General features: G+C 37.0%; 2 protein-coding genes and 1 pseudogene across 4 annotated transcripts; all 3 read right to left on the reverse strand.

The window, feature by feature from the left end:
* Positions 1-3184: 3184 nt before the first annotated feature.
* LOC137722868 (signal peptidase complex subunit 3B) lies at positions 3185-6022 on the reverse strand. Its single transcript, XM_068461976.2, has 6 exons — positions 5724-6022; positions 5558-5605; positions 4445-4507; positions 4010-4063; positions 3674-3760; positions 3185-3554 (listed from the first exon to the last, which is right to left on the reverse strand). The coding sequence occupies exons 1-6, from the start codon at positions 5847-5849 to the stop codon at positions 3429-3431; spliced, it is 504 nt and encodes a 167-aa protein (XP_068318077.1). The 5' UTR covers positions 5850-6022; the 3' UTR covers positions 3185-3428.
* A 1678-nt stretch (positions 6023-7700) lies between these two features.
* On the reverse strand, positions 7701-9267 carry LOC137722275 (gamma conglutin 1 pseudogene; annotated as a pseudogene). The gene has a single exon (XR_015961268.1). The product of XR_015961268.1 is annotated as a gamma conglutin 1 pseudogene (transcript).
* A 2273-nt stretch (positions 9268-11540) lies between these two features.
* Positions 11541-14681, reverse strand: LOC137723022 (uncharacterized). 2 transcript variants are annotated; one of them, XM_068462177.2, is made up of 3 exons: positions 14152-14681; positions 13915-13990; positions 11541-13553 (listed from the first exon to the last, which is right to left on the reverse strand). In XM_068462177.2, exons 1-3 carry the CDS (start codon positions 14179-14181, stop codon positions 11875-11877), a joined length of 1785 nt encoding a protein of 594 aa, XP_068318278.1. In that variant the 5' UTR covers positions 14182-14681; the 3' UTR covers positions 11541-11874. The 2 variants fall into 2 exon arrangements, with proteins under 2 accessions (XP_068318278.1, XP_088549159.1); XM_088693033.1 differs by having other exon boundaries at positions 14456-14519.
* Between the last annotated feature and the right edge of the window lie 10239 nt (positions 14682-24920).

Consider the following 24920-nt stretch of genomic DNA (forward strand, 5'->3'; position numbering starts at 1 on the left):
ACCAGCTACAAACCTTCACTTGGTTACGAACCCTAAATCCATAAGAACCCTGAATGCATCTCACGAAATCATTTTAATATTCATCAGAATTCATAAAAATTAATTAATTACAAGAGTTTGTGATCGTCGTGGTAGACCCAGCTACATAAATCTACTGTTAAAAGTTGAATAAAAAGAAACTTAAAAATTAAAGTAATTTAGGTTATCTAATCACCTTCACCTCCGGCGGAATGTCCTCACAGTATTCGGGAACTCCGTCAAAGAACCTATACAAAAGCCAATCTTTCTCTCTTTCCAGTAAATCCAGGTCGGGAATCTCCCCTGGAATTTCCCACAAAACATCAACAACCTCCGTCGTCTTCTTCTTCTTCTTCGTCTCCGTTTTATTCTTCCCCTTGGTCGTAGTCTTCTTTTTACCCGCCGTTGATGAAGTCGACGACGATTCTTTTACCTTTTCACCACAAGAAGACGAGCCAATTTCTTTCTTAATGACGATCTTCTCACCAACAAGTTCTTTCTCATTTTTCTGATCTTTTATTATCTTCCTTCTTGTTTTTGAAATAGGGTTTTTCCTCAGTAATTTTATCTCGTAAACGATCTCAACTTCTTTTCGTTTACGACCATTAGTAATTGGTGGAGTATAATCATCATCACTGGAAGATTCCGTAGCATCCGGGTCCAAAAAAGGAACGCCAACCACCTTCAACTTCGGCTTCTTTTTTTCAGGTTCTTGTAGTGCCGGCGCCTCTTCTCCCTCTTCTTGTTCTCTTCTGGCCGAGACCGGTAGGGTTTGAGGGTGGTGGTCTGGGTCGAAGGCTGTAGTCACTTTTGGTGCAGTCGTTATGTTGAGCGGTGGTGGAGGGGCAATGGGAGGGGAGAGAACAAGTGCTACTTCTTTCGCCTTCTTTCTCGTACCTGCCCTTTTGGTGGCGGTTGTGTGGAGAGAGCAAGTGCTACTTCTTACGCCAACCACTTTCAACCTCGGCTTCTTTTTTTCAGCTTCTTGTAGTGCCGGCGCCGCTGCTCCCTCTTCATGTTCTCTTTTGGCCGAGACTGGCGGGGTTTGAGGGTGGTGGTCTGGGTCGAAGGGTGCAGTCACTTTTCGTGCCGTCATGAACTTAAGAAGCGGGGGAGGGGCATTGGCAGGGGAGAGAGCGAGTGCTACTTCTTTCGCCTTCTTTCTCATGCCTGCTCTTTTGGTGGCGGTGGTGTGGAGTAGCGATGGAGATGCATTGAGAGCGCAATGATCAATCACTACTATTGGTTTCTCTCTCGTGCCTGCCCTTTTGGTGGTGGTGTGGAGCGGTGGTGGAGGGGCGTTGGGAGCAGAGTGAGCAAGCACTACTTCTTTCGGCTTCTCTCTACTGCCTGCCATTTTGGTGGCGGTGGTGCTGAGATGCGGCGGAAGAGGGACACTGGGAGCAGGGAGAGCAAGCACGACTTGTCCTCTCGACATCTCTCTCGTTTTCCGCTTTCTCGAACTCGAGTTTCTTGGACCTTCCATGAGTCCGGAGTACTTAGAGAGAGAAAGTATTTAGAGAGAGAGAGAGAGAGTGGCAAGAGTACTTAGAGAGAGAGAGTGGCAAGAGAGAGAGAAGTGGAAATGGGCAAGAAAGAACGAATGCATATGTATATTTATAGAGATTGTAATCTAAGATGAAAGTTGGAAAGTCCCTCCCTAAATCCGTGGTAGTGCTTAGAGAGAGAGAGAGAGAGAGAGAGAGAGAGTAGCAGGAGTAGCAAGAGTATTTAGAGAGAGAGAGTGGCAAAAGTATTTAGAGAGAGAAAGTAGAGAGAGAGTGGCAAGAGTACTTGGAGAGAGAAAGTAGCTAGAGACAAGAGTACTTAGAGACAGGAAGTAGCTAGAGACAAGAGCCGCAAGCGCGGCAAGAGTACTTAGAGAGAAAGTAGCTAGAGAGAGAAAGTAGAGGCATAAGAGAGAAAGTAGAGAGAAAGTAGAGGGATAAGAGAGAAAGTAGCTAGAGAGAGAGAAGTGGAAATGGGCAAGAAAGAACGAGTGCATATGTATATTTATAGAGATTGTAATCTCAGATGAAAGTTGGAAAGTCCCTCCCCAAATCCGTGGTAGTACATAGAGAGAGAGAGTAGCAAGAGTACCTAGAGAGAGAAAGCTAAGATGAAAGTTGAAAAGTCTCTCCCCAAATCCGTGGTAGTGCTTAGAGAGAGAGTAGCTGCAGTAGCAAGAGTATTTTGAGAGAGAGAGAAGTGGAAATGGGCAAGAAAGAACGAGTGTATATGTATATTTATAGAGATTGTAATCTAAGATGAAAGACGGAAAGTTCCCTCCCCAAATCCGTGGTTTAATTTAATAAAGGATTAAGGGTTTCCAAATTCGAGCAGATAAAGGGTTTAATTCTCCTTGCGCACAAAGGAAACTATCTGGAAAAGTTAGGGCTCTGCTAGCACGCAGAGGAAACAAGACCTCCTAGAGAGAGAAACTAGAGAGAGAGACAGATAGAGAGAAACTAGAGAGAGAGAGAGAGAGAGAGAGAGACAGAGAGAGGGTGGAGTGGACTTAGTTGACAAGTAGCAAGCAAGTCTCTGAATTCGTACTGCAGTATAGGGATTGAGATCGCGAATGGACACTCCAAATCCACGGAAATTTTCGACCAAAAAAAAAACAAATAAAATATGGAAATAATTTTTTTTTTTTTTACAAAATAATTAATAGTTTTTAGTTTTAATTATTTATGTGCATCAATATCCCAGAATAAAAAGGAAAGAATTAATAATTTTGGTGAAAAAACGAAAATTATTTTTACATCGGGCGTCATTTGATGCTCTCGTTCTCTCGTCGGATCGAATCGTAGTAAAAAGATACAGGGAAATCCAATTATTATTCGAAAATCCAACGGGAATCCTGGCGATCTTAGGGAAGATACTCTACGTTCGGGTGCATGACAGTTGGCCCTTCTTGCATTTATGATGTGTAACGGAATTACTTTGCATCTTCGATAGTTCAAAAAAGTGACTTATACAACGGTTTAGTGGTATTCTTGGTAAGTGAGAAATCTTAAATTCGATCCGAACCAGTACTAAGCCCACCTCCTTCTGTTAGTTTAGATAATATCGTTTGTTTAGAAAGAAAAAAAAAATTGGATCTTAGCATTATTGGAGAACTACTTACTCCGTATGTCCATAGAGACTTTTTACTGTGCCGAGCTACGATACAGTAAGACATTTGTTATTATAAGATTAAAAGAAAGTAATTGTTTTCAAGACGTAACCTCCGACGTTCTGAACAAATTAAAAAATCTCTCGTATGTCCAACATTCTTTTTGGTTTTCTCATAACAAGTAAATCACCTTCCCTGTTTCTAAGTCTCTAATTTTGAATGACATTTTTATATCCCCTTTCAGATTAGAGGCTAAAGCTACAGAGAAAAAGATACACAAGACAAACCACCCTCATCTGTACTCCTGTGGCAAGCGATATCCCGGCATGACGATCTTGTCGGCGAACATTTTGCCCGTCTTGGGCATCACATGCCAGTGCAACGTCAAGTTGAATTCTTTACCTCGGAGATTGGTTCCCTACACAAAGATGATTTACAGAGAGAGTAAGTTATCGATGGATCGAAGAAACTACAGTGGAACTTAGTCTCTGGTGAAGCCAAGAAACAGATGCAAAGAATGAAAGGGACTACCCGTACCTGATCAATGAAACGGTACTTGTTTGAAGTATGAATCCAAAACTTGGCATGTTCTTTTGTTGGTAAGATACCATCCCAAAGAGAAATCTGTAGAATAGCGTTCAAGTTTAATCAAAAAACTTATTTAAGCAATAACTAAACACCGCGCAGTCTACATGCCCTAGAGTGGATGTTCGGATCCAAGGAACAAGCAAAAGAGAGAAAATGGAAAAACAGTTATTCAGTGAAAGAGTTGATAATCTCAATCTTACCTCAAAAAACAAAAATCAAAACATATAACTAACCAGAAATACAATCGAAAAAAAAAATATAACTCCAAAAAATATGTGCAGCTACCTGATTCAGTGAGTTCTTTGGGGTTCCATACTCAGCGGCTAGAAAAACAAAAACCTGTCATGCATTGCAAATAAAGTAAAAGGGATCAACGCCAAGTTTATGAATCATATTTGCATGACATAAACTGGCTGGGAAATAGAAAGAGTATCTAACTGTGGTGTGCACAACTTAAATTTCACTACACCGTCTAAAAGTAATGCACCAGGACAACAAAGACGGTATCTCAATGCAAATGAAAGTAGTTTTTGACTTTTGGTAGGTGGCTTCTCATCCTATGCATGATAGTTGCCATTACCCTCTAGAGAATGATCATGATGGAGTTCCTTGCAGTGCATCCAAATACTAGTGAAAGCATGCACAGGATATACTGAAATAATGTAGATGACCACGAATTCATGATAATATATACACACAGAAATTTGTCAAATTGCAAACCTGCTTTGTGTTCCATGTAAACAATGACTGCAAATCTGCTGATATATTCATAGTCATGCTGACCTGCATAAAATGAAAACCATTTTAGTTCATATCAAACTGTGATTCATTCAGTACGCATAACCTTCCTTTTTCAATCGCCTGTCCATCATGGTCTCGATAAATAACAAAAGCAAATCCAAAATTGATGATAAAGTATAACTAACGGAAATAGGACAACAATTCAAGAACCTTTTGATGTCAAGTTCTATGAACTGCTTCCAATGTCAATTTTATTGTGACGTTCACCTCTAGTAACTATCCTCTAACTCCTTTTACCTGTTTTCCTATTGGTAGAGGAATTACTTAAGATAAATATTCTAGACCCACCCCGCACCAACCCAAATCAAGAAATCTCAGTACTTCCGAAGTAAATAAAATATTATACCTTATTTACTTAAAAATTGAAGCCAACGTAAGGTAATAGAATTGTTAGGCACCACCACTACACATTCATATCTTTATCCTGAATTTGGTCATCACAAAAGTTTATATACTGAAAATTGTCACAATCCCGTTCTGTTCTCTTATATTCGTCACGAAACTCTACACCGGTAACTACCATCTTTAACTAGTCAAAGCACGGATCACATTGTCGACTGAGGAGAATTAGCCCATTGTTTACAGTGCTGAAGGGCAGTGATCCTACCATTTGATTAGTAATAAACCCAAAAGGCAAAGAGCTCGCACCAATATGTCGAAAGAGGTGAATAAGCTCCCCAGGATCCTAATACTACCCGTTTTACAATTTACTTTTAACTCATAAAACGCATACCAATATCAAAGAAACAAATTATGTACTGAAACTAGAACACAAAACCCAGAAATTCAACGAAACTTCATATCGACACAGCCTATTCACACATAATAAATGTATACACATGAAAACTTGGATACAAAAAATAAACCAAAAAGCCAAAAGTTGCAGTTTTTAAACTGGATTAATCAAATACTATTGACACACTCATTACGATCGAAATTCAGAGAGAACCCATTTCAGCCAATATAAAATTGAATTCAAATTCAAGGAAATTTCACAGATAACCGACCAAATTACAAATAAAAGAAACGTACCTCCTCGTTCCCATTTGGTTGCTTCTGAAACCAATTGATGTTCAACACCTAAAACAAAACCCAATAACCAAAAATCAGAAACAAAATCCAACTGGGTACTTGAATTCGAACCCAAAAAATCAAAACTTTTGAAATCCCAGATCTGCCCAATAGAAAGGCGAAGGACCTGGACTTGGGTAGTGGGAGTGGGGTGGTTGAGATTATCGGAGATGGAGGCCATGGCGCACATCAGAGCCAAAATTGTGACTGCGAAGGTCAGCAGAGCATTGGCTCTGTACCCAAACGAATGCATTTTGTTCTCGTTCTGGGATTTTTTTTTTTTTTCTCCTTGGATTTCTGGTTCTTCAGGTTTTGGTCCGAGAAGACAGATAGGAAGAAGGGAAAATGTTGAGTGCGTTTTTGGGGGGGGTTTTGAAGAAACGAAGACTTGAGGGGTTTTTCTCGTTTCGTACTCGGAATAAAAAACGCATCGAGAGATATGAGAGAGTGTTGTCACACTTTAGAAATACTGCTCATTCATTGGACAAGACACGTCGGTGGGGCCCGTTGTTTACATTGTGTTTTTAGGAAAAAATCCTCTCCGGATCTTTTTTTTTTTTTTTTTTTTTTTTTTTTGAGAATCCGAATGATCAATCAACTATGTCTGTTTATCGTATATCATGCAATTATTTTTCGTTATGTACTGTTTATATTCAATTTTAAATTTTAAATAATTTCTGACCGTACGATGTACGATGAAATGACATGATTGATTGATTATCTGGATCCCCACAAAGATGATCCGGAGAGGATCATTTTTCGTGTTTTTATACAGCAATATTGAGATATGTTAAAATTGGAATTCTGAATCTCTGTATCTGTGGTTGATGAATTCGAAAATTCGAACTACTTATTTTAAATTATGCGATCCTCATTAGTCCATTAAATTAGTCACCTTAAACAAATCAAAGGTTTAGATCTCTCTTTCTTTTCCTTCAATGACCCGTATTTCCTCTAGACATAGAGATTCGGAAAGGATCTCGACTCGTAAATTTGAACTCTACACTCGGACTCAGAAATGAAGTAACTAACTCACTATTCAAATAATACAAAGATTTTTCAGAAAAATAAATTATGCTAACTAGAACTACGATCTAACGTATCCATCTTAACTAATAAGTCAGAGGTATTGTTTGAATAAAAATTACTCATTTTTCTGGAGAGTGCATGATAATAGTTCTATTTGTATTGAATTGAAGTAAATCAAACCATAAAGCTCATCTTATAATTTGGAAAAATAATTTTTATACACTTATGTTTATTTCTGTAAATTAATTTCTTCTCGAATTTATTCGGTTCAAAATAAAACATAAATATAACTGTTCGTGAAGGGGGAAATGATTTATTTTAAAGAACAACAATAAGTCGCTCGTTGGGCTCTTCAAGTGCAAGCTACTCTATACTAGCTGAGAAAATATAGGGGGTATATTAGCCCAACAACAAACTTAGAGTAAGCCTAGGCCTGCCAAACACCAGCCCAATCTTCCTTGATCGACCTAGCAATGTTTTGAGAAACACATCGTTTTTATATACAGAAAAAAGAAAAAAAAAAATCCCAAATCTAATCAAATTACTTTGCAGATTATGTATAAAACACATCAATATGAACTGAACCATGAAATCTTAATCAGTTGAATATATATATATGGAAATTTCAATTCTCAGCACGAACATTGAAATTTTTGTAGTGTAATAATCACTAGCATATAGTGTTACAAATACACTTGGTTTGTTCTAGGTGAACATTGTCATACGTTATGGACCCAGGGCGTAGGGTGTAGTGTTAAACACTATACTGGCGCTATAACCGTTTGTCACACAAGAAAGGGCCTAGGGTATGACACTGTAACCGTCATCATACTAAAAAATTGTTGTCATCACACTAGAACATTGTTATTTCATTTTATGTTGGAACAATATTCTACTCTAAAATATACTAGAGAAAGAGAGATTCAAACTTGGGTGCAGAAAAGGGAGTACACTACTCTTCGCAACTTGGCTAATCTTCCACACAGGAAAACTTCTAGAAATTTAAAACTGGAGCTTGAATCCATTTAAGAATATCATTCACGATTGAATTTGAGCTGGTACCAAGAAGAAGACATGAACAAATAGTTAACAGAGCTTTATTTATCCGGTCTCTTAATAAGAGACTCCACCAAAGCACAAAAGCTTAAAGCTTTACATTTTACTTAGACTTTATTTAACCAACGTACACAGACACCCTTATATTATAATCTCTCACTAGGGAGATCACAATTTATGGCTCATCAGTGGACTCAGTAGATTCTTCAGCACTGGTGGAGGATCTGCCAAAGTTGAAGTTGGTACAACTAGTCCTGGGGAACAAGTAATTGCTAAATCCCAACCTTGAGTTCGTCAAATCAAACTGCAGCAGATTTTCCTCCAACTGCATTGCCCCGATCACGATCGAAGCCTGAGGCTTCATCCCGCCGTCCACAAAACCTAGACACCCTATGAAGGGACGTGGCTGGACGAAAATGTTTGGAGCAGATATCCTCCAGATGATGTTCTGGTTGTTATCTAGGACAAGGTCTATGCTAGGAAATGCGGCCGTGCTGTTGCCGATGTATCTCCTTGCATCGAAACACACCCCGAATGGCGCCACGGGTGTCACTTGGGGCACTTGCAGCTGATTGATGTAGAACTGATTGACTGCCCTAAAGATTGAGGTTTGGAGGATTGTGTAGGGAGTTGTGGTGCTGATCATTGTCCCACCAACCCCTTGTTCTGGTGTGTAGGGCAAGAGAGATGTGTTGAGTGGAACAATCTTGTTGTTGATTTTGATGGATTGAACGTTTATGTAGTACTCTCCTTGCCTGCCTATGATCAGTGGGGTGTAGGTCAACTTCTGCGACACGTCGATGTTCGGTTTCATGAAATAAGGTCCTTCCCCAAAGAAAACGACGCCACTTCGGACAGATGAAGGAGGAAGGCACACGGCGAATTTTGGTGGGAAGCCAAAGTGGGATGCTAGTTGGTAAGGTAGGGAAATTGGGGAATGACCTAGACCAGCAATACCTTGAACGTTTTTGGGTAACCCATTTTGCAATATGCTGGAAGGTGCACATGCAAATAGGAATTGAGGGATTTGGACCATTGGGCCGGGACCTGAGCCTTGGGTTGATGAGATTGTTAGGACATCCTGCGCAAGCTCACCTAAGGCGCTTTGACGCGTCACGGGGTTTGTGGTCATGAGCCCACACGCGTTGGGGTGGCACCCTATTTGGGTTCTAGAGGAGCATGTGCGGCATGTCATCGGGCTATTAGGATTAGCCCTAGCGCACAGCGTCGAGTGGCAAAATGGGGCATTGTAACCCAATGACAAGTACTGGTTCTCACAATTTTCTGTTAAGAACCTCCCATTTAGGTCAATCACGAAGGGGAATTGGACTAAAGGGTTTCTTTTGTAAATTTGGGCCACATGAAGATTGGTTGCATCATCTTTCTGCACCCTGAGGACAAGCTTGTTCGGCCTGATGGGGATTTGGAGTTGGGTTTTGAGTGTCGCCGCAGATATGAAAGCAAGAAGAGAAAAACAAGAGAAGAAAAGGACCAAATTAGGAAGGAAAGAAGCCATGGATGGAAATGGAAACGGACTCTGAGTTCGAACGAAGAAGTTTTGTATACCCAGAGAGGAAACGGTGGGATTGGCCAAGAACGAGAGAGCAGAGAGTACAATTTATAGTGCGGGGGTTACTAAGTTAGGGCAGGCTCTGGAGTGTTATGGACGTGCATATGGACATTTAGGGTTTTGGCATCGAGTTATTCTTTTGAGAGATTATGGAACTTTTCCAGTTTTGTGACGTTACAAATGTGAGGGTTTCACATGTAAAGTGAAGTAGATGAGCATAAGCCTTGATATGAGAACAAGGTGTCGGAGAGTGTGTAGGGGTACTTGGCAGTGCAGAAGCCTGTACACAGCCATGCAGTAACTTGTGCTGTAAGTAACAAGCAAAATAGTGACTGGGTTTGGCTTCTACTTGACACCGCCAAATACTGTTGCAGATTGAAACTAAAACAACCCTAATCATCTCTCTTGATTTGGCAGGGGAGCATTGTTAATTGTTTACAAAGTAAGATTAAATACGCATGGCCGAATTAATACGAATTTCGAAGAGACAAAACCTGTTCATACTGTAACGTTCCAGTGAGATATCATACTGAAAATTTTGGTGCTATGGGACCGTGCTTTCAGATTGGATCAAAATATGAAACGCTCACAGACCCCATGAGTTGGAAAAATATAAAAGTTGAGCATTTTTTTATTAATTCTAATAAGAAAAATTACTGATGCAGGTTGTATATTTTCTCCCTTTATTTTGTTAGATTTGATCAATTAAGATTATTTCAATCAAAATTTACTAATGTTCTGGCTGCTAAACCTATAGGATTGAACGTATTAAACTGGATAACAATCTGATATAATGTGTTTTGCAAATACTGTTTAGAGAAGAAGGATTTAGGTGAAACGAGTTCACCATCATCATGATGTCCTAACTTACTAATACAAAGTCATGTGGGGAGAGTCTTGCACCTAACCTTGTATTAATGATTAAAAATGTCACGGTCAGTAGCGGATCCAGAATTCTAATATCGGATGGTCCTAATATAAAAGTTCCAAAAAAAATTGACGAAAATAACATTAGTAATTTAAAGGATAAATTACCAACTTTCAATCATAATCTTTATACAAACAAAATTACAAGTTACAAAAACTAAATTTGTCCACGACGAGGTTCATATACACTGAAAATGTGTCATGATAATTTCATTGTCAATACAAGAAAAAACATATTGATGATGATTTAGAACTAACCAAATTTGGAGTTGAACTATACGGAGGATTGAAACTATCGAAATTGGAGTTGAAATATTTTATAGGATTGTTAGAACTAATTGATGAGGATTTTCACTAGTGATGGCCTGAGGATCTGTTGGGTGTGGTTAGAGGAAAAAGGGAATTGGAGGAAAGAAAATAGGTTGTATTTAATTTTTTAATTAAAAGGGTCTCCCTCATGTGGCTTAACAAGATGACTTGCTTTTGATTATTTTGTTTTAAACAGTTCGGCTCAAAACAACGTTGTTTTGGCCAAGTCTTTTAAAAAACAAAATAATCTTCTTCTTCTTTGTTAATCATTTATAGAACCTGCACTCGCCGGTTTGCCGCTACACTCTTCTTCTCCACCATATGCAAAAAACTTGAGTGGTCCTCATAGATCTTCACACACTTATTTTCCAGGTGATCACAGGACCACTCGAATCCTTAATGGATCCGCCAGTGGTTACAATGACACTAAACGAGTTACATGAAAGTCTATTCCTCCCACAGAGGCGAGATTCTATACAATTGGCTTAAACACAATCTTAATCATATACATTACATTAGCCATCGAACATACTTTAATCAAATAAATGGTCTATTTAGATTAAAACGCTCATAAGTCCCATATGCTTAGTTGGGTAGAGGTTATAGAACAGCTATATATCTCATAGCCCACCAAGCAAGAAAAATATTTGATATGGCAGTGTTCTTTTAATTTTGGTCTGTACTGATAGCATTGTTTGTATAAAATGCCAGTAAAGTCACGTTTTCCAACATTCCAATTCCAAGCAAGGACCAGAAGGTGGAGGCCGGTGAGGGAGTGGAAGTCAAAAGATGGAAAATGACGTCCCAAAATTTTGAACAGATAAGAGATTGATCCTTTAAATATTTCCTAGTTGAATCCAACACATGATACATTTTGATCCAAGTGCCCGTTATATCCACATTAGTTTAATCACATCTCCTGAACCAATTGATTAAACAAATCACCAATGGCTTCTCCACCTTGATGAGAAGGATTCGTTTAATAACATATCGAACACGTACTCAATACAAACATCAAAAATTACAAAAAGCTCCTAATACAAACACCTGAACAATCGTATGAAAAGTTAATTACATATCGAACACGTACTCAATACAAACACCTGAAATTACAAGACGTCCTCAATACAAACACCTGAAATTACAATCATAGTTCATATCTATTTGTACCCTAGAAAATTTCGGATGAGAAGCTAATCATTCACTCATTGAATAGGTTTAAGCAAATACCATTTACCAGGCTACAAAACTTGCTCATTACCATTTACCAAGTAGGATAAGAATGCTACTTCCTTCCATGCTTCCAAAATACTTCTGGATTAGCACCACAACACAATGATCCTAGAAAACAAGTAAAAACATAAAACCGCAAAAATAGAAATTATTTTTACATGATACTACAACCATTAGGGTTCTCATCACTGAAGTAGTTGCCATAAGGATCAGATGCAGGTCCTGATGGCATTGGCTGTTGGGGCATGTAGTTCATCGGCGGTGGCGGCTGACGGGGGTACATCATTGGATGGTACATATCATTTCCACCATTGGCTGCTGCTCTCTGCTGATTCATCATCATGGCCATGTATTGCTGCTGCTGCTGATTATATGGGTTGCCGGCCCCCATACCGCCTTGATAGTATCCCCCTCCGCCGTTCATCATCGCCTGTGCAGGCAGTCCTTGTACTGCAGGAACATTACCCATCTGCCCCATCGGATAGCTACCCATTTGACCCATTTGGCCCATCTGGCCCATATTCTCACCACCACGCCCCATTTGGCCCATTTGAGGCATCTGCCCCATTTGACCCATTTGGCCCATTTGAGGCATCTGCCCCATTTGACCAATATTTCCCACATGACCCATTTGACCCATCTGGCCCTTTCGGCCCATGTAACCCATTTGTTGCATATCCTCGTCATCATCATCACTGCCTTTGCCACCTTTGCCCCCTTTGCCTCCTTTGCCACCTTTGCCTCCTTTTCCATCTTTGCCCTCCTTGCCTTCTTTCCCACCCTTGCCTCCTTTGCCTCCTTTGCCATTGAAATCAATGTCATGAAAATCATTTTTCTCAAGTTTGCCCCCACCCTTTTTGCCTCCATTGCCCTTGCCCTTACTTTTCTCGTCCCCACCGCCTTTCGAACCGCCTCGTCCGATACTCGTACTCCGGCTAAGCCACCCTAGCAAGCCACCTCCTTTTTTGCCATCTTTGCCCTCTGTCTTACCTTTACCACCTTGTTTCTTATCCCCACCCTTGCTATTTCCACCGCTTTTCTTTCCTCCATTTCCGTCCTTGCCATTCTTCTTTTCGTTATTTCCACCCATTCCCTTTACTTGCACAGGGAAATCAATCACCCCGCCTTTCTTAGCAGACCCTCCCCCACCGCCGCCCCCACCACCGCCACCGCCACCTAACTTCTTGTCGTTCATCGCATGCAACATATTCATCATCCCAGCAGGCACCTGTGGCCCATGGCCATTATTACCACCCATCATCGGCATCATCTTCCCATAAGGACCTCCTTGTGCCCCATTTCCAATATTACCCATCGCCTTGTTCTTAGCCATCTGATGATGTCCATGATCAAGCTCTTCCTCCTCATCGTAATAATCATCATCGAATTCATCATCATCAAACTCATCATCAAATTCATCGTCATACTCATCGAAATCGCTACCGTCAAATTCGTCCCCTTCTGCCGGCAGATTGAACTTCACAGACTTCTGGTCCTTCTGAGGCGCCTTCATAACATTACCATTACCCCCTTTCATTTGTTGGTGTTGCTGCTGGTGACCTCCTCCGCCCTTTTGTGGTTGTTGCTGATGGCCTCCTCCGCCCTTTTGTGGATGTTGCTGGTGGCCACCGCCCTTCGCGTTCTGGACCGGCATAGCCATGTTCTTGAACTGGTTGTTGAGCTGGGCTTGATTGAAATTTGAACCCTTCGAACCTCCCCAGAGTTCTGCATGTTTCCCCATTTTTGCAAGTTTCTTGATGATTGTGATTGGATCAACATTCCCTGTCACAGTCACCTTGCTATGCTCTGCATCTATACTTGTTGTGTACACACCTAAACAAATTACCAAAATTGGTAAAATTAAAACCGGTGACCAAGATTTCGTTTTACCCTAACTAAAAACCCCATTAAAATTCATACCGTTACACTTGAACGGTGAAAAATCATAAGTAAACGAAAGCATCAATATTTATGGTAGATTAAGAAAACATTCCATCTAACGTCTTTCAGTCTCTACTAATTTATTTAGAAAGTCCTGAGTTCAAATCTCGTGAACGAAAGTTGTTAAAGTAAGAAATAATTTGTTTTATTTAGGAAGTCTTGAGTTCAAATCTCAAGTTCTTGATATATAAAGTAAGAAATAATTTGTTGGGTAAGAAATATCAAAACATGGTAACAAGGGAGAGGAACATACCATCGATTTTCTGCAGCAATTTCTTTATCTTATGCTTGCATCCATCACAGTCAATATTAACCTTGAGAACACAGGTCTGCAAGCAAAATCAATATCAAAACCAAAGAAACCAAATTAGACTTGAGTAGATAACTTAATACATACTAATGAGAAAACGTAATTAAGAGAAAACAGAAGAATAATGAAAAGGGTTCTAAACTAAAGTAAACAGCTTTGATTTTCAGAAAAGTTTTGCACCTGAAGCTTCATCATCTCCTGTTTACTCATTGTTTTAGAGAGAGAGAGAGAGAGAGAGAGGAGAGCAAACAGGTTTTCTGCTTGTGAGCTGAGAATATAAAGAGGGGGAGAGAGAGAGAGAGTTCAAGGGAGGTTGGTGAGAGTTTAAACACTTTATCTTTTAGCTTTCACTCCCTCTGATCGAGGTTTTGTGTACTCTTTTCAAGCATTTTTTAAAGAGAGAGAGAGAGAGAGAGGAGTGTGTGTGAAGTTTGTTCTAGCTGCAATTACCGCTGCCTGATTTGTTAATCGAATAAATACTCACAGTTTCAGAAGTGGCTTAAATACTTAAACATTGATTAATGGCAGTTGAAAAATAAAACTCCCTAAAACTAATAATATAAAACAGGGAAGGGAGCAAGACTAGTTTTTTTTAATATGTGCCTGGAAAACAGCGAAGAAACATGAATCTCTTAGTCGGCAGGAACTCTGGAAACCACAAAAGAAACACTATTATATTTGAGTCAAGGAAACCCCATTAAACCAACTTCTATATGAGAGGTCAGTCGGTAGGAAGTGGGTATTTGATAAGCTTAACAGAATAACAGATAAAAGAACTGTTAGCAATATTCTTACATGGGTAATCTCGCTCTACCTTCTCAACTCTTTGATTATTTTGCAATATTATGCGAGTTTGAACCGTTTATTTTCTAGGTCATTATCAATATTCTTATATGGATAATTTCGTTCTATTTTTTTCAACTCTTTTGATCATCTTGCAATGTTACACGAATTTGAACCGTTTATTTCTTAGGTCACCTTCTAAACATCTTCTATACAAAAAATTTACTACAACTAATTTTTTTGTCATCTAAAGTTTATTTTAAAAATAGACAAACAATGTTTTCCACTTAAACAATGAAATTTTGTTAACCTTAACTACATAGTTAAACGATTTGTGGTTGATTGAATTTTCTGCAAAGTTGATCTTCAAAATGTGACCTTAAAAGTAAATAAGGTAATTTGAGAGGAGAATGAGAACTAAAAAGGTATATCGAGAAGATTCAAGTGAGAATGTTACAAGAATATTCTATAAGTAAAACTCAACAAGCAGTTTCGCATTTTTTTTTACACTCATTCTGCTATTTTTGCTAATCTTATTCATGATTGATTGATAAAATTAAAAAAATGCGTGCAAAACAATAATTGAAAGTGAAAACCACTACCCAAACCTCTAATTAACAAGGAAAACATAAAAAGATTGTTATATTTCAGGCAAGTAGAATTTAAATGTAGATCAAATACAAGTAGTCATACAATACTATAATCTTTTCCCAAAAACTACAACACTAAAACACACCTTAAAGCAAGTTGAAAGAAAAGGCATTCGAAGTGATCTCTTTGCCCCACATTCCTTACGACAAGCTTAAACATGATTAATCCAGGCATAAACATGGTTTGAAGCATATTTTGTTCATTATTAACAAAATAGCTGGAGATAGACTGGTTGGACACGATTCTATAATATATTAAGCTCTTAGAATTCATGGCTTTAAAAGATAATTATTAAGAAAATTCTCTCAAACTAAATTCTATATAAATTCTATTCTAATTCATAATTTAACGTTAATCTTGCAAATATAAAATTTTGTACAAAAAAATATGAGGGAACAAAAAATCTCTTCAAAAGAATCTCCTACACCATTTCTCTTATAATTTTATGGCACCCATAAAGTGATTTAATACCTAATTTTGGTAGGGCAAGACATGATTAGACAAAAGATCATTAGCCATGGTCCTACCCATTAGCCCTGGGATCATGAGCCCCAATTGTGGTAGGGTAGGAGCACTACAACACTCCAATGTCTTTGTCCTTTCTAGCAGTGCTCCATCGGTCTAAATATCCTGGATCTCGTTGATGCGTCAAAATTATGGATCAAGTTATTTAGATTTTAAAATTTCATTTAACGGTCTACTTATTTTGATATTTTACAAGTTATAATAATGTTTGACCGTTAAATTAAATTTTAGACGTTTAAATCACTTAATTCGATAATCTTGATGGACAGAGATCCGGAGATCTCTTTCCAATGTCCTTAACAATTATTGTACAATCAGCAAGTGTTGAATAATGTAACAATTTGCACGTTTCAGCTCAATTATGTGTTGAATAATGTAACAATTTGCCTGTTTTAGGTCAATTATTGCATGTGTTTCAACCACAAAATACTATTTGTGTATGTTTTTATCTTGTTCGAGTTTGCAAGTACCAACGATATATATTCGGACCGAGAATATACAAGTACAGTTGAATTTAGGGTTTGTTTGTAAGGGTTTTTAAAATAACTGTATTTTAAATTAATTTTTAGTAAAATTATATATAAATGAGAAAATTAGGTGGTAATATTAAATAATAATTTTATCTTTCGTGGCTTGCCATTATAGCATTATTCATAAAGTAAAACTGCTGAAAATGAAGAATATTTTAATTGAAATTTTGTCGATAGTAATGTACGAAACTAGTCTGTGGGAAATGCTCTACGACTTTAGAACTGGAAAGGTAAAAATATCCAACCAACATCATGAGTGTTTGTTGTACCATAAAATCATGAAGAATTACTCAGTACATATTTACTTTACCTGCAATATCACATATAGTAAAAAGCATATGAAAAAAATAAAAAAAGAGAGGTTCTCTTTTGAGTAATATCGAGTACAGCAAGTTTGGAATCTTTGAGGCTTAAACATCACGGTGGCAATGGAGCTCATGCAGTTGGCAGGATAGTGCTGCTATCTTATTATATTTGTGTACCAGGTCGGTTGCACTCTTGCATGGTTGTCAGGTTGACTATATATACAAGTGTGAAAATTTGTTGGGGGATCGATAAGAGTAAAACTGTAGATTCACTCGAGGCCAAGCAAACCAAAGGAATTCAAAGTTAAACCATCTGGCAATGGACTTGCAGCTCAAGCAGTTAAAATGCGTAAAATTTTATATTCACACAAGGCCAAACAAATCAAAACATTTCAAAAGTTGAACCATCTCACATTGGTTTTGCAACTGAAGCGATTAAATAGCATAAAATTGTAGATTCACAGAGAACCAAGCAAACGAAAGCATATTAAAGTTAAACCTTTCGCAAAAGACTCGAATTTTTTGAAAATCTTACATCTCAAGGGGTTAAAAGCGTGTAAATTTTCACACTTAGGTTATGATATCGGAACTCCCCAAATATTGCTTCTGTCAACAAAAAGAAAGCTACACCATCTCAGATGGGAAACAAGAATAAAAATGATGTATCTCTGAGTTTGAACCCTTCTTCTTTTGCAACCAATTATTGTTTGTCCTCCTTAAAACCTAACCCGTGAAGAAAATCTTGTCCTCATTTCTTCTTTATTAATTCTTCCTTTGGTAAAAAAAATTAAAAATTAAAAAAAAAATGAAAAACAGAAAAGAAATACCAAGATATTTTTGCTCTGTGAAAGATATTTTCAATGGTGACATAAAGCAACCCAACGGCACAAGCCACAAAGTTACAAACCCAAAAACAAAACAAAAAATTAACGTTATTAAAATGCTTTATGCTGCATTGGGGTAGCTCACAAAATGGCTTTCGAACCCCAAACTTTGACCACTAATATTCTCTAATTATTGGAAATCAAAAGTTCTTAAGGAAATCATCGTAATAAGAGAATCGATGAGTTTGTAATTGTTAAATTGTCAGGTCATATGTGGCCTCTTGAATTGTTTTAAAAACATATTTGACGTCTCCTTTTTATATGCATTCTTGACGTGTAATGAAATTTCTGTTGAAGAATGATTTATTAACTCTTTGATTTGTCGAGATTTTTTGAAAAAAATAAATAAATAAGCGAGGTTCGACTTTTAGTTAATTTTTAAAGAGTCCAAACAACATTTTAATGTATCCATGTTCTTTCCTCTACTTGTATGGTTCAAATCATCGTAGGCTGCATGCAGACCAATGCCTAGCTATGGTGTTGAACGGTGTGCAACTGTGTAGCATTCGAATCCTTAAAAGCGAATCCGGATCCTTTTTTGAGAATTGTGAAATTTTATATCTTTTCATTGTACGTTTTACAGTTAGAAATTATTTTAAATATTTTTATTTAAAATTAAACATAAATAGTACTTAATAAAAAATAATTACACAATATATGATGAATGAACACGATTTACAAATCTTCACTAAAAGAATCCTGTTGGCTTAAAAGCAATGGGGCGCCATGATCTGCTTTCACTTTCAGATCATAATTTTTGGAATTTAAGCTACTATTCCACACTTTAACCCTAATCTGCCTCGAATGAACTTTTGCTTGTTAGATTACGCATGCCTAAACCGTCCAGGTCCTATGACAAGAATCTTGTTCCATAACCATTTATTTTCAAACCAAGTCAGATCGTAAAAGATTGCAAAATCTCGTGTGAAATAAAGTCAAGCCATAGTTTGTACTTGGGACAGGATTAGACTGGATTAGATGGGATTACTTGAACCATTTTGCTTGTTTGGTATGAGATTTGAGGAGAGCGTAGTTCTGGTAAAAGAAAAATGGAATAGGACTTCTACTGAGAAGTGGCCAAATGGGTAGCTGTTGAGTTCACAGCTGGTTAGGGAGGGCGAGTAATTTAGGTTGTAGCTCAGTGGGGAGTTGGGACCCCAAGAAAGGAAGATGGGCAGGCTGGTTAGGGGACAATTAGGTCAGGGACCAGAGTCCGTGTTTATAGACTGGTCATGGTTTGCTGGAGGGTTGGGATCTAAAGTTATGGCCAGGTTTCACCCCAGTTGGTGAACAGTCTCCTCTTGTTCTCTTTAGGTTGGACTTGACGGGGGTACGTGAATTATTGGTTTTCCAACCATCCACGCATTCTCTGATCGAATTTAGCCAGTCTCATTAGCACGATAGGTGTTTATGTTTGGCAGTTGTACCAACCAGGAAGGATGAAAAAGTAGAGAGATGAAAGTATATAAATATTTTACTGAGATTGGACATTTAAAATGAGTGAAACTTAGGCAGGAATGCTTTATTAAGAAAGCAATGGGTTAGTTATTGTTTTATGGATAATGCTTGTGTCTTTTTATTTACGATTAACGAATTTTTATTGTATGAACATCATAATCGAAATCATTCACTATTTATCATCATTTAACAATCATATTTGCAAAACATTATTCAATTTGGAGGTCTTTAGTTATCCATATGCACAAGACAAATGAATGGTTTATCATGAGGATGCTACTCGTTGCCAAAATCGTTGATTGATTTAACACATATAGATAACTAAACAATCTCCAAATTGAATGATTTTTTTATAGATATGATCTTTAGATCATGATAAAAAGAAAGAACAATTTTGCTTAAGATGTTCATACGGCAAAGATTTGTTAGTAGTAAGTGAAAGAACATAAGCATGAATTATCCTTGTTTTATTGGAACCGAACGCTACGGTGGCAGTGAATGCATTTCACATTCTTTCCCTTTATTAATGGAACTCTATCAATGAGTAGGATCGCTGTCTAGTCAAGGTGGGATAAACTACAAGATATCTTTTAAGATGTGTCTATAGATGACATGGTTTGTGTACCTACCCAAGTTTTTTTTCTTAAAAAATCTTTCCGGATATTATTGAATGTCACTAGTTATAATAATCATGTGTATCTCGCAATTAATCATATGATGAAAAATAACTTCATACAACTGCTAGTACGACATTATTTTCCTCTTCATTTAACTGAAGATAAATTTTTATCCTATTATCTTCGAATCCAAGCACATAGCTAAAAGTGGTTAACTTCAGACATGAAAGAAATCACACTGATATCATATTATCATGTTGGGATTTTAGAAACGGGTCAACAGTCCACAACCAATCACATCGATATTGTCTCCACAATTATTTACATCGATATTGTCTTAATTTAATCACATGCACAGCTCAAAATGTGTTGAATTTTATCATAAGACGTCAGTGTTATATAGTGAAACAATTCATTTATAAGTAGTAATATATAATATCAAATTTCCATTTCCAAAATTAGATTGCATTGTTCAATATTTCTCTCCACACAACTATTTAACTTGAAGATGAATTTTTATCGTATCGTTCAATCCAAGCACATAGCTAAAAGTGGTTGACCTTAATCATGAAACTATAATTTTCAAATTCTCATCATGCGATTAACATAATCTTGTTTCCATCCATCAAAATCCGTCCCACCAAAAGCATAATATGCAAGAAACAAAGGGATCAAAGACAAGTGGTTGGGATTCATGGTGGTATGCTTGGCAGGATTAGGTTTACGTGACAAACAACTTCATTAAGCTGCTTATGTTCAAACTTTGACAGATGCATGATGTGATGAATAATGCACATCTCACACATGTGGCGTTGGCAAGCATGTAAACTGCACAAACAGTAAATTACTAGTAATAGAGCTCGCGTTGTTGCGAGTTCTAAAAATCTATAAAACAAGTAAAAAGTTCTATTACAATAGTAGCACATTGTATCATGGTGTTATGATTATAAAAAAAAAGTTTGATTGGTTATGTATGAAATGAAATTTACTTATCATAAGTTTGATTGGTTATGTATGAAATGAAATTTACTTATCATGGGAGAGGTTGGCCTATGTTCTGCCTGGATGCTAAGCAGATGCCAAAATGTGTATTCTGGAGACTTGTTGGTTCAACCTGGAAGGAAAATGAATAGATTTTCAAATTGAAATAGTGAAGAAAAATGATTTTAGTTGAACTATTGTCAAAACTGTGAATTGGGATTATCTTTTTTCGTTCAGGAGTTTTACTAATTTGACCGGGCATAGATTTTTTCTGCAATTTTTTAAGCAAACGCAATGAGAAATTATGTAATTGCTGGATAAAAAAAAGGCATGAGTAGAAAATGATAGTAGGCAACAAAAGCAAAGAGCTAGGTGTATAACAAAGCATCAGTAATGCATATTTGAATGAGAAAAAAGAGAGAGGTGTTAAAAAAAAAAGATAAAAATTGGTACAAAGATAAAAATCGGTAGACTGAAAAATTAAAAGAGCAAGTTGAAAGGTGTAATATGTGATATGATTTCATCAAATCAAAAGGTCCCATAGCCAGACTACATTTTTAGGATTTGGAATATTTATCGTTTATAACCCTAAACCCTAAACCTCAAACAATCAACAAAAAGGACAACACCAATAAATTGATACTCAATCACCATAACTGATCACCATGGTTACACACGATACAGAGGTTAATTTGCAAAACAAATACAATTTGGAATGTTTGATGTTCGGAAACAACGGCAAGTTCATTGATACCCAATAAATAAGAAAACAAACAATAAACACGAATTAAATTTTTTGAGATTACTAATCCATATCGTATATCAGAGATCACAAATCGAAACGAAATTATATCATCAAAAAAAATTTATTCATACCTTTTCTATTATGTCTTTAGATTGATTGGCAACAAAATGGTCTTTTTTTTTTCTTTCTCAACTCTGTGCAGTTCAATAGTAGAATCACCAAACCCTGTAATGAATGAAAATACTGTTGATTAGAAAATTCCAAAAACTTAACTAGATTTAACCAATACAGTCCTAAACCTGATAAATTTGAAAAATATAAAGAGAATTCTGTAATTTTTTGTTTTTTTCGCCAAACGATAAATTTGTTAGATTAAACACCGATGATGTTCGAACCAACGCCGTCATGCAAGGGTTCAACTCCTTTCTACTATTATGGTAAATGACCATTTACAGAATTATGTAATTAACATGTTAAACATGCATCTAACATTTATTAACCCAAAGGAAGCAAAGCTAGTCATGATAAACAATTTGATCAGTTAAGAAAATCTCTTTCTTTTATCATTTTACAAAATTGTTGTTTTCAAAAATATTTAAACAAGGCGACCTCCATCTTTGAAATTTCGGTCTCTAAGCAAACCTCTCCCTATCGTACTGTCAGCAACCAATTTGTTGCCTTCATATTCAATCTATTTTGTCACCTAAATCCATACATATACTCTCTTTAAAATTATACTCTCCATCAGTCCCACCAAGCTTTTGTCCAACGACTAACATAAGAAAACCAATTTTCTTAACCAACCATGCTCATCAATCCTCATGCTGTGTATACAATTTTACACATTTTCAAATCTGCATATGTTTTAGATCTTGTAATTTTTCAATAAATTTATTAGTTTGGCATTCTTAATCAAGGCTTTCATTCCAAAAACATTACATTGTTATGTTCACAACATTAAAGATTGCTGGTTGCCGTAGGCAGAGCGTTACCAATCATATTGTCACTTTGGATAATTTACAATTGATTTGACCACAATTCATGCTAACTTTATTAATTGCAATGTAAATATTATTCAATCACTCACAACACACCATTTCCCTTTTTCACATAAAGCAGAGACCCATTTTTCATTATTTATTGAGAAAAACTATTTGCAAATAGTCAAAACAGAAATATGCAAACAAAAACCACAAAAAACTCATATGCAAACAAAACATAGTCCCTCCGAATAAAAAAAAACAAAAAACGATTCCATCCAACAAAAGATTCTGGGAAAAGAAAAAAAATTATACACCTTGATGATAAAGAGCTTGCAAAGCCGCATAGAAAAGCTTGAAAAAAATTAAATCACACACAATCAGATAAATAGAAAACTCACCAGTAAACGTTTGATCGTATCCTTAAATTTTCTTGAAATCAAAAATCAAAACACATCAGAGAACCACACATAAACCAAAAAAAAAAAAAAAAAAAAAGCAAGAAAACCAAATAACTCACCAAAGAACCTTAGATTGCATAGGCAAAAAAATGATTCAAATTTAACCCAGATCAACAACTAGAGCGAAAATCACAAAGTCCATAAGTAGAAGGAAAAGCAGAGGATGGAAAATTTTCCAGGAAGAAACCGACCATGGGTAAGAGCGATGTGAAGCACAAAAGCCGCCGTAGTTAATCGGCAAGAAAAACCCGAGAACGGCTGACAACGACGGGCAACAAGAACAATGGCTGCGTGGAAGAGAGAGAAAAATGGGACTTTAACAAAAAGTTCTCGGTATTGTTTATTTTAAAGAAAAATCATATTTTTACACTAAAAAGTCAATCATGGTACTATTCACTTTACCTTTTATTTTATCTTTATCGTTAAAACTCAAAGTTTTTAAATATTTTTAATTAGTTTTCCTACCCTAGGTTCCAGAATAAGCAAAAGTTAGGTTCCAGAATAAGCAAAAGTTGAAAATGGGGAGATAAAGAGATGAACTGGAAGAAAGGGATAAAAAAATAGACCAGAAACACGTGGAAACTGAGGCCAAAGATGCCATTTCAATGTGCAAAAACCAGAAAAAAAAAAAAAACAACCATAAGCAATTGGAAGGGCGTTTTCGTCACTCTACTGTTAATAAACTAGCTAGTAATGCCTGCACGTTGCTGCGGAATTACAAATTGCCTTTCTAGCAATGTATAAATTTGAGTTAGTATCAATGTTACATTAATTAATCTAAACAAAATTACCATAGTGAAGGAAAGAATTTTATTTGCTATGGAAAAATTGTAGTTTTGATACCTTACAAAGGTAACTTGTTTAAAAAGATTGTCTAGATAGAACTTTGTACCACCTAGAAGAAAGAAAAAACAGTGAGTTACTAAGATATTCTTATACACAAAAAGAAAACACTTGAAACTGAATGAACAAAATATTCAAACATGGAAAGCACATCATGAGGGATAATCTATCGTTTTTGGCCAAGTGAGGAATGATATCTTGAGTACCGAGAGAGAGAAAAAAGTAGTGCAACATTATTTTATGATACATGTTGGGTTAGTCTTGTATTTCACTTTATTTATAAAATCGACTACTGATATGGTTACAACCCTGCCAATATCACCCTTAGTATTGGGTGTCCATCTAATTTAACTTAAACTTCTTCTTCAATCTTGGATATACATGATGCTTTAGTTTAAGTTTTACCACACAAAAGAATTACAAGTCTAAATGGGTTTTATAAATAGATGATAAAACTGCAACTCAGTAGAATTGAAGACAATGAAAATTGAATATTATTTACCATAAACTGACATGCAAATTTAAATGCAAGAAGGCAAATTAAGAGAATTCGCTTCACCGTGTTCAGCAAGGAAATAAATAACAATGAAAACAAATTACAGGCAAAATCTATACGATATGTTACAAACCATGATATAAATTATTGCATCAAAGTTGTATCCTAAAAGAAAATTCAAACTTCTATATGAACCCAATGTATGATTTTTGTATATACCTTGGTTGTCACATCCCGGCCTGGGCGGGACCACTTCCTAGGCCCGACTCCACCGTAACATGATATTATCCGCTTTGGAACCCAAGCACACCCTCATGGTTTTGTTTCTGGGAACTCATACGAGAACTTCCCAATAGGTCACCCATCTTGGGAGTGCTCTCGTGCGCTACTCGCTTAACTTCGGAGTTCCTACGGAACCCGAAACCAGTGAGCTTTCAAAATGCCTCGTGCTAGGTAGAGATGAGAATATATATATAAGGATCACTCCCCTGGGCAATGTGGGATCTTACAATCCACCCCCCTTAGGGGCCCGACGTCCTCGTCGGCACACACGCGGCCAGGGTTAGGCTCTACTGTAGCACGATATTGTCCGCTTTGGGCCCCCAGCACATCCTCACTGTTTTGTTTCTGGGAACTCACACGAGAACTTCCCAATGGGTCACCCATCCTGGGAGCGCTCTCGTGCGCCAC

This window comes from Pyrus communis, chromosome 4 (assembly GCF_041283825.1).
Source record: "Pyrus communis isolate YQ-2024b chromosome 4, ASM4128382v1, whole genome shotgun sequence".
NCBI classification, from domain to species: domain Eukaryota; kingdom Viridiplantae; phylum Streptophyta; class Magnoliopsida; order Rosales; family Rosaceae; genus Pyrus; species Pyrus communis.